The 18079-nt window shown below is 36.5% G+C and overlaps 1 protein-coding gene across 8 annotated transcripts in view; it reads left to right on the forward strand.

Annotated features, from left to right (window-relative positions):
* HDX (highly divergent homeobox) overlaps window positions 1–18079 on the forward strand; it is a 62912-nt gene that overhangs the window by 27411 nt on the left and 17422 nt on the right. For 6 of the 8 annotated variants that reach the window (XR_009959560.1, XR_009959561.1, XR_009959562.1 and 3 more), the window contains 4 exons: window positions 3387–3533; window positions 9315–9522; window positions 12918–12997; window positions 15959–16042. Coding sequence is in view for 3 of the 8 variants with exons in the window: in XM_062584521.1 (XP_062440505.1) it covers window positions 3387–3533; window positions 9315–9522; window positions 12918–12997; window positions 15959–16042 (519 nt within the window). In the remaining 5 variants the exon portion in view is untranslated. The remainder of the gene's footprint in view (window positions 1–3386; window positions 3534–9314; window positions 9523–12917; window positions 12998–15958; window positions 16043–18079) is intronic. The other 2 variants (XR_009959563.1, XM_062584523.1) reach the window with 1 other exon arrangement.

Here is an 18079-nt window from a genome sequence, read left to right on the forward strand (position 1 = left end):
TGAAAAGAGGGAATGAGATTTGTATTCATAGACTTTATTTGTTATAATGAAGTAAAAATAAGAACTGAAATACCGGCTTGTCTTGAGCTGTGAAAAGCATTGTCATAAATATAAAGCTTTTTAGTATTATCTTATCTTTTCCCCCATTCTATATGAAGCATTAACCATCAATGTTATAAGACTTTTTCTTTTTCCCCCCTCAATTCCTTTGATCCCAAACAAGGGGAGATTTATTAACTAAATTGGTAGAAAGCAAGTTTTATGTTCATGTAGAAATTTTACCCTTTAGTGCCTCACAAAAGACCAGTTGCAGAGCAATAGATGATTTTTTTGGAGCAGCAGCTTATAATAGAGGAGTCAAATTTATCATCCCTTTGACCAAGATTGTATATAAATGTTACTGGACGGAATTTGTAATTTCTCCAAGAAATTTATGAAAGGGCATATATGAGGGTAGTTGGTCTGGATCTAAATTCTGGACAATCTGAAGTGTTCTTTACATTTAGTGAGCATAGGAGTTGAGACTGATCATGCTCTGATGGTGTAGCAAGTGAGAGCAGTGTAGCTTAACCCTCTTCCCTTGCTTCTGTGAGATAAGGTAGTGCAACTTATAGCTACTGTGAGCCAGTGTGCAGGGAGGCAGCTACTGTGATTCATTTAATGCATAGTAATCCTCTTAGCAACTTGAGTTAATCTGAGCCCTTGAATGTCTAGAAGCTTTGTTTTTGTGAAATAGTAAAATTTCAGGTTAAATAAACTGATACATTCTTCTTTTCATTGCTACAAAGACTGACTATCTGTATTAAAGTCATTACCTATGCAGCCAGAAGATACCTATCTGTAGACAATGTTTTTGGTTTTCCAAAGGAAACTCAATTCCTGCCTACTTGTCTGTGATTAGTAGGTTATTGTGTGCTAATCTTGGTGAGAAAAGTGGCAGGAATAAGATATGACTCAAAAGTATAATAATTAAAAAGGGATGTGAAATAATAACTGGGAATATGCTGAGTTTGCTGGTGTGAATTCAGCAGGCATCATAGTAAGGCTGTTCTCTTCAGTGCTTAAGGGAAGTATTTCTTTTCATTATAGCTTTTAATTTTGTTTCCTGTCTCAGATGTTTCCTAATAACACCATCTTATATTTACATGCAGTTGTTTCCCTCGTCAGTTTTGTTTCTGCATGTATAGACGTTTTTTTTTTCATATCGGCTGTCTGAGAAAACTTGTTCTTCTTGTTCCTTCTCTGACCTACAATCAGTATCAGCATGATTAATGTACTGCTGCACAAGCCCTTCAAGAACAAGTGAAAGGATGTGACAGTAACTGCAACAAAAAAGCAAAATGCCTATTGTCATTTGAAACACCAGGGATTATTTTTGACAAGGAAGTAAAACAAAAGTTTTAAGTTTTTTCTCCATTTCTGCGATAAGTGGCTACACAAGCTTTCTTTTGGGATGTAGCTACAGAATATTTGCCATAACTTTAAGATGTCTGCTTTGATCTGAACTGATTGAGACTGACTACAAGCCTGTACTTCCAGCAACATTATATAGCAGTTGTGAGCTGAAAACCATTGAATAATGGAATAATTGGGATAATCTACATGGCATGTTCCAGCAAGGCCTATTAAATATGTAGAAATTTTTTGTTTTATTTTCCAGAAAAATAATAATCATGCTAAACTGAGTGACAGATTTTTGCAGCAGTGCTATCTATGAAAACTCCAGAACCAACAGGAAATGTTAAATGTTTGTTTATTTAAAAGCTCAGTATATTTTAGAAGGTAAAGTTGTCATGAGCTCCCTGTCCATTCAGGGAGGCTGGAAAGGCCAGAATGACTTGTTTGTCCTTGTATTTTGAGTTCTGTTGTCATATTCCTTTCTGCCCTCCGCTTCTTTGGTTCGTGGTTACACCTTGCTGTCCTTGCCTTCTCTGTGCAGTTGTCATAGATCAGCCTTGGGATATATTAACTGAATTCCTTTTAAATGATATTAAATGGCACCATCTTATCTGGGAGTGCATCTGATGAGCTGCAACTGCTAATACGTGCTTAGTCTGTAAGACTAGACAAGAGCAAGCCTGAAGTAATGTGTACGGGGTGGGCACTGGTCTCAGCACCCACTGTTTTACGCTGCAGATTAGCCCCTGGTGTGCTGCACTGCCTGCATAAGATGATAGCTTCTGGATGGGGACTGTGGAGAAAGCTGCTATAATTCTATATTTGAATGTAACTATAGCCACCCCTCTAACTATAGCTACACTTCTGTTTAATATTAGTATATCAGAGGCTTAAATGCTTCTAATGCTTTGAGAAACAGTGATTTTTAAAAAGAAAACTGCGGATTGCCATATCCTGAAGATTAGCATTGATAACCATATAAGATTGTCAAATGATTTTAGTTCTGTGAAATTTGTAGTCCACTGTTAAAGTAGCTTCCTTTTAACTTAACAGTTTTTAAATGAGCAAACCTAGATTTTTAGATACTAAAATCATGGTTAGTTTTTATAAAATGTTAGCAGCTGAAATAATAACAAAATTGGCTCACAGCAACAAAATGTTGTTACTCCTTACTAATGCAAATTTAACTTTTCTGCATTTATGGACTTCTAACAGCAGGAGAGATGACAAATACGGGTTTTCACAAAGAAATAGGAAGCTTAATTAAGATCACTGAGCTGAAAGCTACTGAGCTTGTAAGTTCCATTGGGAGGATGATAAACTTGCAAAATGTTGTACTATGTACTCATACCAGTGCAAGAGGTGGTAGGAAGTCTAGGTGACTGTTTGTCAGTGTTACTGTTAATATCTGTAATCTACTACCATATCTTGATAAATATGCACGTGGAGTTGGGGAACTCACAAATAAAGAGTGGAACCAATTTAAACTCTGAAGCTTACCAAATAAACATTAAAGCATTCCCTTTAGGAACTCAGAATCCTTTGAATTATGCATGTATTGTAGTTTGCAGTAAGATTAAAGAACTTCAGGCAGGGAGGGTGAGAAACTTGAAAAGCCTTAAGGAATAATATTCATAAATTGAGTGGAGAGAGTAAACAGCGCAAAAGGAAAAAAGTTATTTTCAGTAAGCTGTATAGAGTGAGATAAAACAAATTAAAAAATCAGGTGGAGCTGAAACAAAGCTGAAGTGCTTTACACTTACTTTAGCACTACTATTGCCTTTAAAGCAAATCCCAGAGAATTCTTACTGACCTGGATAAAAAACAAACTTAAAAGAAAAAAATCTTAAGGGAGAGTTAGAAGAAAAGCCAAGGAGACAGTATAATGTATGTCTTACTGTGTGGAAGATCTCTGGAAATGAAATGGTCTGTATTAGCTGAAAATTTTTTAATCTAATGGTAATTTTTTTTTTCTTTTAATCTCACAGTTACAGGACCGCACACAGTTTAGTGACCGAGACTTGGCTACCCTAAAGAAATACTGGGACAATGGCATGACCAGCCTGGGCTCAGTCTGCAGAGAGAAAATTGAAGCTGTTGCTGCAGAATTAAATGTTGACTGTGAAATAGTGCGGGTAAGAAATCTGGTGTCTTCCCCTATCTAGTCGCAGAAGCAAAAATAGGACAGATGAAAGCCTTTAAAAATTTCATGAGGAAGCTTGAAATAGATTTCACACATTACATAATGAATGACCGTGTTGGGAAGTGCTGTCTTGCTCTTTCTGCAGTCTATATATAGAAAAAAGCCCTCAGGTAAGAGTCTTACTGATCAGCAACCAGAGTAGCTCTACAAGCTGTCTGACATTCTCTTTAGACTAGAATAAGATTTTAAATAACAGTTAAATTTTTTAGAGGTATCCTAGAAGGCTGATCAAGATAAAAAGCCCTTCTAAAGATACAGGTATATTTCGTTAATGCTTATATGTCAAAAATAATTGTAAACATGTTAAAGAATGTTCCAAAATAGGAAAATATCTTGAAGTGAAGTAGGGATGTGATAAAGGACAAAAGATATTGTGAAAGGATCCTGGTCACTGGAACTTGATAGTCCATATAAGTGGTGGTGATGAAGGATTCCATTAGGGTGATACAGGACTGATGTAGATAATGTGATTCCTTAGAACCGTTTCACATCATCTGTTCCAGAGGTTGGGAAGTTTGGTACAGTGTCTGTTGTAGCCACTTCATGCACAATTACCAGGCATATACTGTCTCTCTAAAATGATAGGCATCTCATTCGTTCAGAGTGCTTCCATTCCTCAGCAAGTATTTGGATTGTCTTTGCAATCAGAATAATCTGTGTTTCTGAAAGGCTTTATTAGTCTTACTTTCTCACCATAATGAAAGTGACAGTTGTGACTAGTCCTTTCAACCTTTGTCCTCTTTTTTCCACCTCTTTCTTTTGACATTGCTGTGAAAGTGGAACTTGGAGCCCTTATTTTAAAGATTCCTTTTGTGGAGATCTTTTAGGGGAGATGGTATATTAAAATGGCACCAAAGTTAATTTCACTGTTAAACACTAATTTGGCTACTTGTTTGTTTTCCTAAGCAGATGTGAATTACCAAAAAAAAAAAAAATGCACTTTTCTAGAGGCTGAAAAGAAATTCTTTTCCATGTAGGTGACAAAGTTTCTCCATATTTTCCAAGCTCTTCACCTGTTTTCTGAAGGGTGAAGCTGTTTTCACTTTTATACAATACTTTATTCACAGGACAGTAAGACTGACACCAGTGCTTGGCTTCCCTTAATTTGTTCCTTTAAGGACATCCTTACTGGCACATACAGGATAACAGTACACTAAGACCTTTCAAGTACCTGCTTGAAATGCTTTTTTTTTCCTTCAGGGCAGATAACCAGTTTGCATTAAACTCACATGAACTACCTAAGACTTCATGGCATGATCTCTAACAGAATTCACATGCAGGCATGTTTTTTCTTAGTAACAGGTGGTGGTGTTAGTATCTGTCCTACTTCTGCTTCTGAGTCCTCTATATGACAGACTTGGAAAACATAGAGAGAACTAGGTTGGAGGTTGGTCCTGCACCATGCTATGCTATCTTTATCTGTGCAAAGGCTGAATTTATATTACGCTGCACATGTATTCTTCAGTGCTTCCTGTTGACTTGTCTCTAAGACATGTTGTGTGTGTCCTAGCTGTGGGATATTTTCGATAACATACTTCACACTGTCCTAAATTAATCTTGAGATCTAGATAGGCATGCCGTATTGTGCTTTCCTCCTTACCCAACAACCTGGATATCCTTTGGAAGGAAACCATTATGTCTGGGTATTAGTCTGTGATACAGTCTCTTTCTAAAAAGGAGTCAGAGCAAGGCTGTGATGCAGTCAGCAGTGAGGCCTTAGGGAACCACAGAACATCTCTGCCCTATACTGTATGCTTAGCCAAAAAGAGTTGGACCAAAAGGACACTTGGAGGAAGAATTTTTCCACTTCCAATATGTGTTGCCTTTATGTGTATTTTACTGTACTTTGAATTGCAGATAGTGTAGGACTAGCAACTGTTTCTCCATTTGTGAGGTAACAAAATATAAAACTATTTTACATAGATATAAACACATATTAAATCACTTATTTTAAATTCAATTCAGTATACTTCCCAATTCTTCTCTTGTCATAGCTTTTTAATGAAAATTCTTGATTTGTCCTGTCATTTGTCATGTCAGACAAGTGATGCTTTTCTGAAAGTACAAAGACTTATCTTTATGATCTCACACTTCCATGAAAGGTCTCTAGTACAAAGGAGATATCAAATCTGTTTTCCTGTCTCAAAGAAGGATGTTCACTACCATGAGCAGTTCCACTGGATTTGTTCTTTTAAGGTTGAACAGGGCATTTTGTTCCATGGCTTTGGTACTTGGAGACTGGATTTGCAGAGTGACTGCTGGTTGCATATCGTGCACATTTCCACCCCCAGGTGTCTTTCATATGTTCCTGAGACAGAAAAAGAGGGAAGAAAAAAGAGAGAAATTGTCACTTTTAAATATGTGAGCTCCTGCCAGTATTTCATTAAACTTGCAATATTTCTTATATTTGCATTATAATTATTGATTTCTAGTTATGTTTTCTGGGCTTTTTTCTGGGCTTTGTTTGTAGTTGCCTGAACTTATTTTTGTTCTCTTGACTAATTTAATTTGTTCATACCAATAGAGTGTCTGAAAGGTGGAATAACCTTCAGTGAGATATTTGATGTTTGGGGACAGGTTGACAACTATCAAGCTCCTCAGAAATATTTGAGTTTTTTTTTTCCCCTAGGGTATAAAGCTTTTATACAAAAGAGATGTAGTGCTACTCCTAACTACCCTGTCCACAGGCTAGAGACCTATCTTCCTCCTTCCCTGCAGCGCATCAGATAAAAGTTGGAATATTTAAGGTAGTGCTTAAGTCTGAATTCATTAACAAATCAATCAGTTGCAGCAGAATGGTAACTCATTTTTCACAGCTGATTAATGACTCTTGTTGTTGGGAGCTCTGGGCCTAGTCTAGGTGCAAGTTACGATGGAGCGAGACATTGGAAAAAATGACTAAAGATACTTGATTTTTAAAGCAGCATTTCTGAAGGTTGCAACCTGGAATCTTTCCTGCATGTTGCAAGTTGACACCCTATCTGGAGAGCTGTAATCATACTTTTTAAGTGGCTCCTTGCCAATCCACATATTTACAAGCTGCCTCAGGACAGTCATCAGCTGATTCCTTCTGCCTGGACTCCAGCCTTTCATCCCTAACTGTTGCTGGTCATCTGTTTAGTTGAAGCTGGGGAAATTGCTGCCGAGTTCATTACCAGCTGATCTAAGTAGGTTTCATGAGTCTGATCGCGTGTATGTTATGGATGTTGCTTGATATTTCTGAGGAGGTAAAACTCTAGGAATATCATTAGAATTATTAAGTTTTTCTACAGAGAAATATTAATTTGTCTGTTTACTTGCTCTTACATCTATCATTGTACTAGACCAGAATATTCAGTATAAAGTGTGGGGTATATTATATGGAAGCTTAAGACTTTTCTTTTTCATTTTAGTTCAGAACATTATAAAAAATAAATTCGTGGATTTTATATGACACATTCAGTACGTCGAATGATAGACTTACTATCTGCTTTAAAGGATATGTAAAAATACAAGTAAGGCCTACCTTGTTTAGGTTCCTCATTTTTTTTTGCTTAATTTCATTTATTAAAAATGAAGCAGATTCTCTCTTAGAGTTCTTAGCACTTTAGTGTCACTATAAAATTGAGAAAATCTAACAAATAGCATTATACTGTTGTAAAAAAAGAAAAAAAAAAAGAACATAGGTCTGGAAGAGGCTACTTATGTGGTACCCTCTACCTCAAAAGTACAAAATGTTCAAAAATCCCTACTTTGCTCTTGGGACAAATTAGAGAGCTGGAAAATCAAATACCATGCAACAAGAAGATTTTTGCCAAAATTAGTATTAAGCATGTTCCCTTTTAACTGGCAAAAAAGCCAGTTTGTTTGGCCTAAACTTTTTTTTCTTCTTTTTCAAGGTTGGCACTGCATTAAACTATCTTTAATAGTTAGGACTGCTGTTAATATTTTTTAAAATTTCTATTTCATAATCAAGATATAAACAAAATTTCTTAATGTTTTATACTAACATTTCCCATGCTATTCATCTATCAGAACTGTATTTAGAGGAAGTGGAATGGGGAGGAGGAGAATTGCAGGTATTTCTGAAGTAAGGCCAAAAGTAGTGTTGCCTTGTACATTTCTAAAGAAAAATCTCCTGGAATATTTTAGTGTGTTTGATGAACTCTGTTGGACTGGAGACCTTATGATAGAGGTATGCATTTTACCATATCCTGATCATATGGTTTCAAAAACAGCAGTTGGCCATACTTTCTAGAGATACCTTTGATTTTTAGTGTTCCACAAATTCTAGCACTTAAATGACCATGCTGTACATGCAGTAATCATGTCTGTAATCATCATAGTAATCAAGTATGCGGTATATGGTTATAACTTATCTGGGCAAACTGCATAATTATCATTCCTGGGTCAGTATGGAGTGAGGTCTTTGAACAAGGAGAAAGGTCCCGCTTGTACTTTTGGTGATGCTCTTACTGGCGTTTTTGATGTCATGGAAGGGGGTGGAGAGCTGGATCAAGAAAACTGGAAATTAAGAGAGGGCAAAGAAGTTGATTCCTGGCTCTGAGAAAGATTTTTTTTGGATGCCAGTGAAGAACAGACCTTGAAGGAAAAAAATGGGGACAAGAGCTGTTAAGTAGAATGTAAATTGGACAAGAGGTTACAAGACTGAGTAATGCACAGGAAGAGAGAGTTAAGAGGTAAAGAGTTGCAGACAACTCTTAGTCCTTTATGCTAAACTCTATTTTTTCAGCTGCTAACCCTTAGCATAGGTTTTTCTTTATAATTCCTCAAAGAAAGGAGGTCAATTGCCAGTTACACAGCTCCACAACCACACAACTTGGAGAATTTTTAATTTTCTTTTTTCTTTGCAAAGAGTGTCAGTTATTACGTAAAATGAACTTAAAGTGTCAAAACCTGTCTGACTATCAATGATTTTTCCAAATTCCTTGATCCTGGACCTGTTCCATCTCCCACCACTGTTTATAGTATGCTCTTACACCTTTCTGCAAGCAGTACTTCTTAAAGACTCATCTTCTATCCAGAGAAGACAAAGATGATAATGCTCTGAACTTGCTTATTTGTTCCAAGTTAAGTTTCCTCTGTAAAGTAGAGTGATGTAAAGTTAGCATCTCGGTAATTTGTGCTTTAAGAAATCCTAGAACAGGTTGAATGTGTGGGTTACTGGATACCTTAGTAGCCTAGTGGAAGTCATTGCAGGGGGATAACCTGGATTAAAGATTTTACATTAAATCCATAGAATAGCCTGGGAGGGACCTCGCAAGGTCATCTAATCCAACTCTTGAGCAGAGCTAGGCTAGATTGCTCAGGACATTGTTCAGTAAAATTATGCGTATCTCCAGAGTTGGAGATTCCACAACTTTTGTGGACAAACTGTTCTAATGCTTAACTCCCCTCACTGTGAAGTGTGCCTTTTCTTCCCTCCCCTTATTTCCAGTCAGAATTTACCTTGCTGCAACTTGTGACTGTCACTTCTTTTCCTTTTGCTCTATAGCCTCTTAACCTTCCCTTTTCCCCTGTATTGGAGGACTGAAACTGGACATGGTATTCCAGGAAGCAGCCTCATGAATGTCGAATACAGAGGAATAATCACCTGCCTTGAACTGCTGACTACTCCTGTTCCTATAGTCTAGATATGCTAATTTCACTTGGTTGTGGGCCTGTTGCTTTTGTTATAGTTTCTGATATCATTCATGTTTATTTCTCTTACAAGACGTGGATTGGGAATCGAAGACGGAAATATCGTTTAATGGGGATTGAGGTCCCACCCCCTAGAGGAGGTCCTGCTGATTTCTCTGATCAATCTGAATTTGTTTCTAAATCAGCACTTAATCCGGGAGAGGAAACTGCTACTGAAGTGGGGGATGATAATGATAGGAATGATGAAGTATCAATCTGCTTATCTGAAGGAAGCTCACAAGGTATTTGAAAATGCAGTTACTACTGTGCCTATATTTTTACTTTTTTGCAGTTTGCATGCTTTGGATTCTCTGTTGTACACATTCAACAATGTCTGAAAATGTATCTAACAGTTGCAAATTATCTATCTTGGCTGTGCTGAAGGTACAATTTAGTCTCTTTCTTCTACCTCTTTCTATATGAAATACGTTGGTTTGTTATCAGAAAGCTTGCAGAAACTTTGCGTTGTAAGACTTCTGTTTCTGCTAGATTCATCAGAAGCTGGTTGACAAGTTCACAATTTGTTGGTACAACAGACAAATGGACAGGAAGTAAAAATGTGTAAATCTCATTTCCCTAGGAAAACAGATTTCAAACATGCTCTTAGTTTACTTGCCAGTTGTACTGAGCTTAAATATCTATTTTCATTAGCCTAATCGTATCAAAATTTTTGACTAAATAAGCACTAATGTGACAGAACCTGCTTGCTTTGGGTTGACCAGAGCTGCATAGTTGCAGTTTTCGTGATACTAAACCCATGCTGATCAGACATGTTCAGAAGATGCTGGCTTGAACCTGATATCACAGTATAACAGCTTCATCATGTGTCAGAACCCAGTAGAACTTACTGCCATTAAGCTGTTTGAGATGTGTGTGGGGTCTTCAACAAGCAAATACAAATCGGTAGGAAAAGGTCAAAGTCGGTAGCAGTGGACTGCTCAGGAAGCCTCAGAACTGCACACGCTGGGTGCATGTGTGCTCTCAATACAGTTCATGATCTTGAGTGACAAGTGTCTTGAACTTAATTCCCTTGTTCTCCACCTCGCAGAACTGCATGGCCAAATTAAATCATTCTCTCCCTCCCTCGCATCCTCCCTCTCTTTCTCTCTCTTTACATTAGTACTCTGGGCCTAAGGCAGATGAACTGCCTCTGTGCACATTTCACTGATTGCTCTCAGTGCGTATGATTAGAAGAGATCAATAAAGCCTCTGCTCTTTAAACTAAAAGAAAATCTGACCTAGTGCATGCTATTTAAACTTAGCATGCCAGCCTTGATCTTGTCATTTTGTTTGAACAACTTAAAGGAATGAACTAAAAAAATGGAGAATTACTGGGAATGAATTTATGATAGCTTTGTCAGATTCTACTCTAAAGGGAAAAATGATTAAAAAAAAATGGGTCCAGTAATTGAAAGCCAAGTGAGATGCAGAATCTGAGTCTCTCCGATTTGCCTGAGGTGTGGAAGGAACTGATTTAATAAGATCTATAGAAAACAAAATGATGCTGGGGGAAGAATCTGAATTCTGTACAGCTAAAGTGAAGAACAGCACCACATTTATTGAACTAGATTTTCTTAAAATAGACTAGAGCTGTAAAACTATGAGTAGATGACCATAATCAAAATTTAAGCAAGTGCAAAAAGACTGTAGGTTTTCCTTAGTGTCCAAGAATCCTTCTTTCATTCTTTATTCTAACACTAGAATTATTTCTATCAACTTCCACAGTCCAGTATAGTAGGTTTTATTACTACAGCTCAGTTGATTTTTGAACTTCCTAGAAACACTTCCACCAACAATCATATTTACTGTTCAGTCATAGAACTGTGACTGTTTGTAATCTTTGAGAACTTGTAACTGTTAGTCCTAACAAAAGAACCCACCAAACTCTCAAAGTTAAAAAAGGATATTCTTGGTCACCTAACTAGAGAGAAAGTATTGATGCAGCTGCTTTTTTTAAAAGCAGCGCATAAATTTAATCTGTAGTCTATTGCAAAGTCCAGCATTAAGTTTCTCTAGTAATATTAACTTGCCTTTTTTAAAGTTATGTTAATTGAATCCATAGTTTGTGTAAATGGATACAGCTCTATGGAGACCATTATAGCTGTGCCAGTTTATATTAGCATAGGATGAGTATTTTAAGAGTTTGAAGTGCTGTAGGGAGTTGGATTCAATAGTCAAATGAATGAAATGGTGACTGTCAAGGTTACAGAGCAATTGATGGTATAGGTGCTGTTTTAGTTTCACTTGAGTGTGCTTCTTAGATGACTTTCATTCCTCTTTGAGTGGAATGATGTGGTTTTATATTGCTGCCTGTTATTACAGTTCTCCCTGTTGGACCCATTTGCTTTTGGTACTAGCAGAAATTTTCTTCTGAAGTTGCAGCCAGTGCAGATAAAATTTATTTGAAACTACTTCAGATAAAGTTTGCTCAGTTAGAGGCATTTAATAAACATAAAAGTTATTTAAAATGATAAGTTTCTGTATAGCTAGTGTGACCCAAATATTATCCGTGCTTTGCAGATATTAGATAACTCTGGTTAAATCCTTTTACGTCTGTGTTTGTTTGGAAGAGGCACTCACCTGCACCATTATCTACCCTCTCCTTTAGTAACCTACCTGAACAGTTATTGCCCATTCACTGTACCTCCCTTCCTCTTTAGGTATGGCATCTTGATTGCTTGTCCCTTTTTATGCAAGCTCTACCCTTTTCAGAATACTCTGTAGAAAGTAGAGTGTTTCTAATTAATAGCCTAGCTGTTATTAAAACCATTGAAATATTAATCACAATTGTCTTGCCTTTGTGTTTTGGTTTTTCTTGTTTTGCTATTTTTATCAACTGCTTTCTTGACAGTATTCTGAATGCAGAGAATTAAAGTAAATCTTGGAAATATATTTAATCACAGGAATCAATGTGCATACCTTTCTCATTTTTCGTGTTGACCGTAGTTCACGGGTAATGGAATTGTCTAGCAGTTACGGTTGAGACTTAAAGAATAAGATCTGTTGTGTTTTCAAGTGTGTGCTTTGCTGATATGTGTCAGGGGGAAGATTAGATTCACTAGACGGAAACATTTTGCCATATGAGAATAAAATAATTACCTTATTGATCAGTTTTCTGTTCAAAAGTAGTGCCTACAAGGAGGAGGTGGGATTCTGGTACATAGCCTGTAAGTACAGGGCAAGCTGGATTTTTCATGTAATTTCCTGGAAAAAAAAAATCCTTCTTTCCAGTTAAATGAGGTAAAATATGGCTTTAAACTAAGACAATAGAGATTTTGGATGTGAGTGTGGTTAATCAGAAAAGTTCTAGGTAGGTCTAGTGTGAAACTCTTCATTTCCTTTTGAATATTCCAACCTGAACCTAAATGATAGAAGACTCTTAGTGCAGGTTGCATGAGAGTAAATGATAGACTATTCTTTTTCTGTCTTTCCAAGTTATGATTGTCTCAAGTTTGGCCTGAAATACTCATGATGTGATATCTTGTTTATTAAGATAAGCAGTATTTTTTATGAATAGACACTGATAGTATGACTTTGCTTTTGTATATAGCAGATGTGACATATTTAGTGGAAAAGACTAGTAATGGTGCTCAAGCGTGAAATTTGAATGAAATCTGAAACTAATTTATTTCTGCAGAAGAGACAAATGACACTCTTCAAAATGAAGAAATCGGTCACAAAGAAGACGACCAGAATCCAGCATGTACTGATAATGTGGTATGTATACTTTTCCTGTTCTAGTTATATGACCTTTTTGATGTTATTGTCCAGTGCTGGTGTCTTTCACTAGATGAAAGCTTCAGTTGAGTATACTGGGTCCTTCCTTACTGCTTGAGTGCTACAACAAACTGGTTGTGGTGGAACTGTGCACATTTAATAGAAATTGAATAATGCGGATTTTTCTATTTTATAACAACTCAATATTGTTGTTCTTAAGTGCAGAACAAGGTGCTTGGGTACCACTCTGTAAGTACATATTTTAATAAAATAGTAAGAATAAATAACAGAATAATAATCAATAACTTTCAGCAGCTTTGAGAAATTCAGGTGCCACTAGTGTTTTTTCCTCTATAGCTAACCTTGGATCTGTGGGCTCAAACCAGGACTGGATACATAGTCTTCATTCCCATACTCTTGAAAGGGCATAATTTAGATGTTTATTTTCTCATATGCATTCACTTGGAGTCAAACACAGTTCTTGCTTTTTTTAATTGACTATGATAAGAACAAGGAAGGAAAGATGGAGGGAGGAGTCATGGCAAATAATGTAATGTGTCCCCTTTGTTTAGCCTGTCTTCTCTCAAATTAGAAGAAAAGAGAGGAGGAAGAGGAGAGAAGACCCCAAGTGGTAGGGTAATTTTTATGTTAAAAAGTTATCTGGAGGATAAACAGGTGATGGTTCCAGTTCCCAGTTAGACTCTTCTAACTTAGAGGTTAAACTACGGTAGCTCAGAATATGACTAGAACATCTGTTTTATATTGATCACCTATAATCTGAAATGGGAAGGTGACCAGCAAATTTACTTCCCCTTAATGTATAAAAGAGAGAATGTTTTGTGCGTTTTCTGTTTGGTTTTTTTTCTATTCTTTTTTCAATACACGATCACCTTTTAGGTAAACTAAAATTCCAGGGCTGTATTTCTTCTGGTTAGCCTGAAAAGAACGGCCGCCCTTTTCCATTCTCTTTAACCTAATGGCCTGCTGTGACCTTAGAAGTAGTAACTTCTGAATTTCAGGGTGATGTGTTTACCATGGAGATGCAGAATGTGATGTGAAAAGATCTGTGAAGATGATGCCTAACAATGAATTGGATCTCCAGTTTACTTAAACCAGTGTTACATAACTGCATATAATGGCGGAGGGGGGGAGCACAAAAAAGCATTTTTTTCGTATCAAGTTCCGAAAACACCATAACAAAATTTTAAAAATTATACTGTTAAAATGAGACTAAGATACATTGGACTTGGATAACAGATACAGTTTATTTGAAATTCTAATCTATTTATCCTCTGCTATCTCAAAATATAGAATTGTAAGGAAGGCAGGGTTGAATGCTTGGCATTTATTTAGAGACTCTTTTTCTAAAGCTGAATCTAAAATCAAAAATTTATTTAAATCGCAGTGCATCAACAAAAGATCTTTGACATTAAGCCTTTGAAATGTTACCACTTCAGCTGTGTTGGCAGACACAGAAGCACAGAAAATGCACTTTATATTCCTTACCTTCAACAGCTGTTCATTAGCGTAGTGGGCTCTACTACTGAGAGAGTGTTAACATGTCTCTTAAGATTCTTTTTCTTTAGTTGTTGGGAGGAAATTTCTGATGGCTGGTCTGCAAACAGACAGAATATATTATGTTGCAGGGAAGTAACTTCCTATTAAGTAATACCTCAGGAACTAACCATTAAAGTGAACTTCTGTCACTGTTGACCCTTGCCTAAGTTGCATTAAAAAGTATACTAAAATTGCTTTAACCTATTATACAGTCTCATAAACGTTTCCAAGTGCTAGAATAGTGAAAGGTAATATAAAACCCCCTTCTTACACTACTGTTGCTTCTTTCTCAAAAATGTAATGAAATTTGTAGTTTAATCCTTCTGAGTTCTTGTTTTTTTTTTTTTTTTTAAAAAAAGCCAGTCTCCTATCACTATCTTACTCAAATTCTTTCCCTCTGTTTGCAATTTCATTTAGATGTGAATAAAAAAAACACTCATAGATGCTCTAAAGATGTGTAAATTTTATGGGTTTTCTTGTCAAAGTATGTATTAACATAATTCTCTCATACCAAGGTTATTTGTTGGAGGTTGGGTCACACACACGTAAGTGCTAACTAGTTCAATGTTTTAGGGAATGTTTTAGAAGTTGAGATATGATTATAATGGATTTCCAAATTTTAAACAGCATTTAGGTTGGCCTTTAAGATTGTATTTTAGATAACTGTAGAAACCCAATAAAGTTCCTAAGAAGTTTTGTGAATTAAGTGAAAATATCCATATATATGTATGCACATGTATATACATACATATGTACATGCATATATATGTATATATCCATATATGTGTGCACACACACACATATGGATATCACGCACACATGTTTGAAACTGTCAGTCGTATCAATGTCCTCTATTCTTCAGGGCATTTGACTTGTGCTGTGACAGAAGTAGACCAAAGGAGAGACTTTTTTAAGGCAAGGGGTAGGTTGGTTAGGATTTGCCAGTCATTTGCCGTAATGTTGACTTCATTTACTTATTTTTTCTGTCTAATTCCAGAGGAAAAAAACTTTCTTACTCTACTTGGCCCTCTAGGGTGTCTTCAGCAAAAGGCTTGTGTAATAAATGCAGGCTTCTGCAGGCTATAACAAGATACAGTATGCAATTTAATTGCCAAAAGCTTGGTGACATGTAGTTCCTCCTCTGCAAACAGCCTGAGTCACCATGCAGCGACTGTCCCAAGTCTGCATATACACAGTTCCAGTTTGGAGTCTTCCTAGAGCTCTTATGGCTGAGGTGCTTGATTGCCATCTAATGGGGGCTCCAGAACTCAAAACTGCTCATGAGCAGGCAAAAATAACCCTATTACCTTCTTCTTAAAATGTTAGTTTGAGATAAGCATTGTCGTTTGTTGCGCTAATCTATAAATTAAAATATTTGGAATGAATTATCTACTTCTGTTACAGAAAATAGAAATTATAGATGATGAAGAGAGTGATATGATAAGCAATTCTGAAGTGGATCAAATGAGTTCTCTCTTGGATTACAAGGTAGGTAATTTAAGCCGTGAAATAGTAAGCGAGGTAGCCCTTCACAAAGAATTTGGACAGGTTTATCTGCAAGGAATTGAACACAGGAGTGCGGGAGCCTGGAACGCTTCTGCTCTCATCAGGTAGCCATGGTGCAGCACATTTCCCCTTCAGTCATGTGCCAAGCAGTCTCATACCATCTGCAGTTGGTTTATCTGTGTTTCAACACAGAGGGAGGCAGGAAAAGTCCAATTTCTACCAAGCAGCTACATTACTGTAAGTGTAGCCATCTGCAGCTCCCACTAAGTGTCCCGAACCAAAACAATTTATTTAGTGTCTAAAATGAAGCTTTCGCTCTGTGGCAGAGTTGTTCTCTGGAGTGTTATGGAATGCTTTTAAAACACAATGTGATGCTGCCAGCTCTGGAAGGTAATAATAGCAGCTGGAATCCTCCAACAAAATAGAGGATACTGAGAAAGTAGTAGCTCTAATATTGTAGTGCAGAACATAAGCATTGTAGCCTGCAGGACTGGTTGTAAACAGTAGTCGTGGGAGGGAAGAAAAGCAGTTAGACGCCTGACAGCTGCTGTCTTCTGCCAAATGGTAAAGGTTATATGCATGCTATTGGTCTCAGAAGAGTTGCCAAGTTCTGTATTGCATTTTTGAGCATGTTTTTAATGTATGCGGCTGACTTTCTTGCTTACAAACAGGCATATTCTACTAATGATAATCAGTTACCGAAATAATAAACAGATTATCTTTTTCAGAACAAAAATTAATCCCTCAAACAGTGTTTTCCTGGTAAGGGCAGTGCAGAATGAATATGGATAAGAGAACGACCTTTTCTTAATGTCACCTGTCACAAAACTAAAAGGTTTGGTGTGACAGCTTGCCCTGCAGGACCTTGTTTGTTGTTTTGTTGTTTGACATAAGAGATTGGTTTTTGTGGCTGTGTGTTTTCTGCATTTCTTCTACTGGACAAAGGCCCTTGCTAAGTAGGCAACTTGTAAGTTTATAATAAATCCATTAAGCTTTTTTTATGAAAATGCCTCCTTTCATGAAATATGTGAAGACCAGCTTTTCAGCAAGCCTTGAAGTCACAGCCCAAATTTCTCTCTTATTCTCAGAGCTGTTATAATCTGAAACACTATGGTGATTTATTTATTAAAGGAATGTCATTTTTTTGGATTAAAAAAGTAGATGTTTATAGGCTTGTTAAAAAATCTTCTGATTCATCGCATAGTGTCATCTTTTCATGGCAACTAAATTTGAATTTTAGACAGTAGCAAGTGTGAACATGAATGTCAGAGCACAATTCTGTATTGTAAAAATATTTTCATCATTACTGAAATGAAATGCCACTTGGTAAGTTTGCTTTTGAAATTTGCTTCTGCAGTTATTTGCCACTACTGCAACCAGCCATCAGGGAATGTTTTATATTTTTCACTGCCAACCTAATTAATCATATGCTTATGCCATCAAACCCAACTTATAGAGATTTTTTTAAAAATATATTTTTAATTCTCATTTTCATACAATATGGATGGGGAAGTAGCGATAAAATATCTAGTCTTCTGTCAGAATACTGTGATGTATTCAACAGGAAAAGAAACCTATACAAATCAGAATCTCAAATCTAGATTCTAGATTTCTGTAATGCAATTTTACAGGCATTCCTGAAAACATTCACAGGATATTTTTACCCTTTCCCTTTTATCCTTTCATTCTTCTAGTTCTGTCTTCTATGACAGGGTTTCAGGTATACATGTGGACTACACTGGGTATAGGCAAGGTCTTATGCAACGGAGTATGGAGTATGTGGGCATACAATCTACCATAGGATAAGTTAGGCCATAAACATAAAAATTAGCTTAGAGTTTACTCTGTATTGATTATTTTTAATTAAGCTTCCTTGAATTTACCAGGGGATATCTGAGCTGAGCAAATGGAACACTTGATCATGAAGTAGCTGTGAGCCTAAATGCTTACTTTCTGTGATGATGTCTTAGTGTATCCCTAACAACTTCTTTATATGCATGTTTCCATTGTCTTATGAAG

The sequence above is a fragment of the Rhea pennata genome, chromosome 11, assembly GCF_028389875.1.
Source record: "Rhea pennata isolate bPtePen1 chromosome 11, bPtePen1.pri, whole genome shotgun sequence".
Lineage (NCBI taxonomy): Eukaryota > Metazoa > Chordata > Aves > Rheiformes > Rheidae > Rhea > Rhea pennata.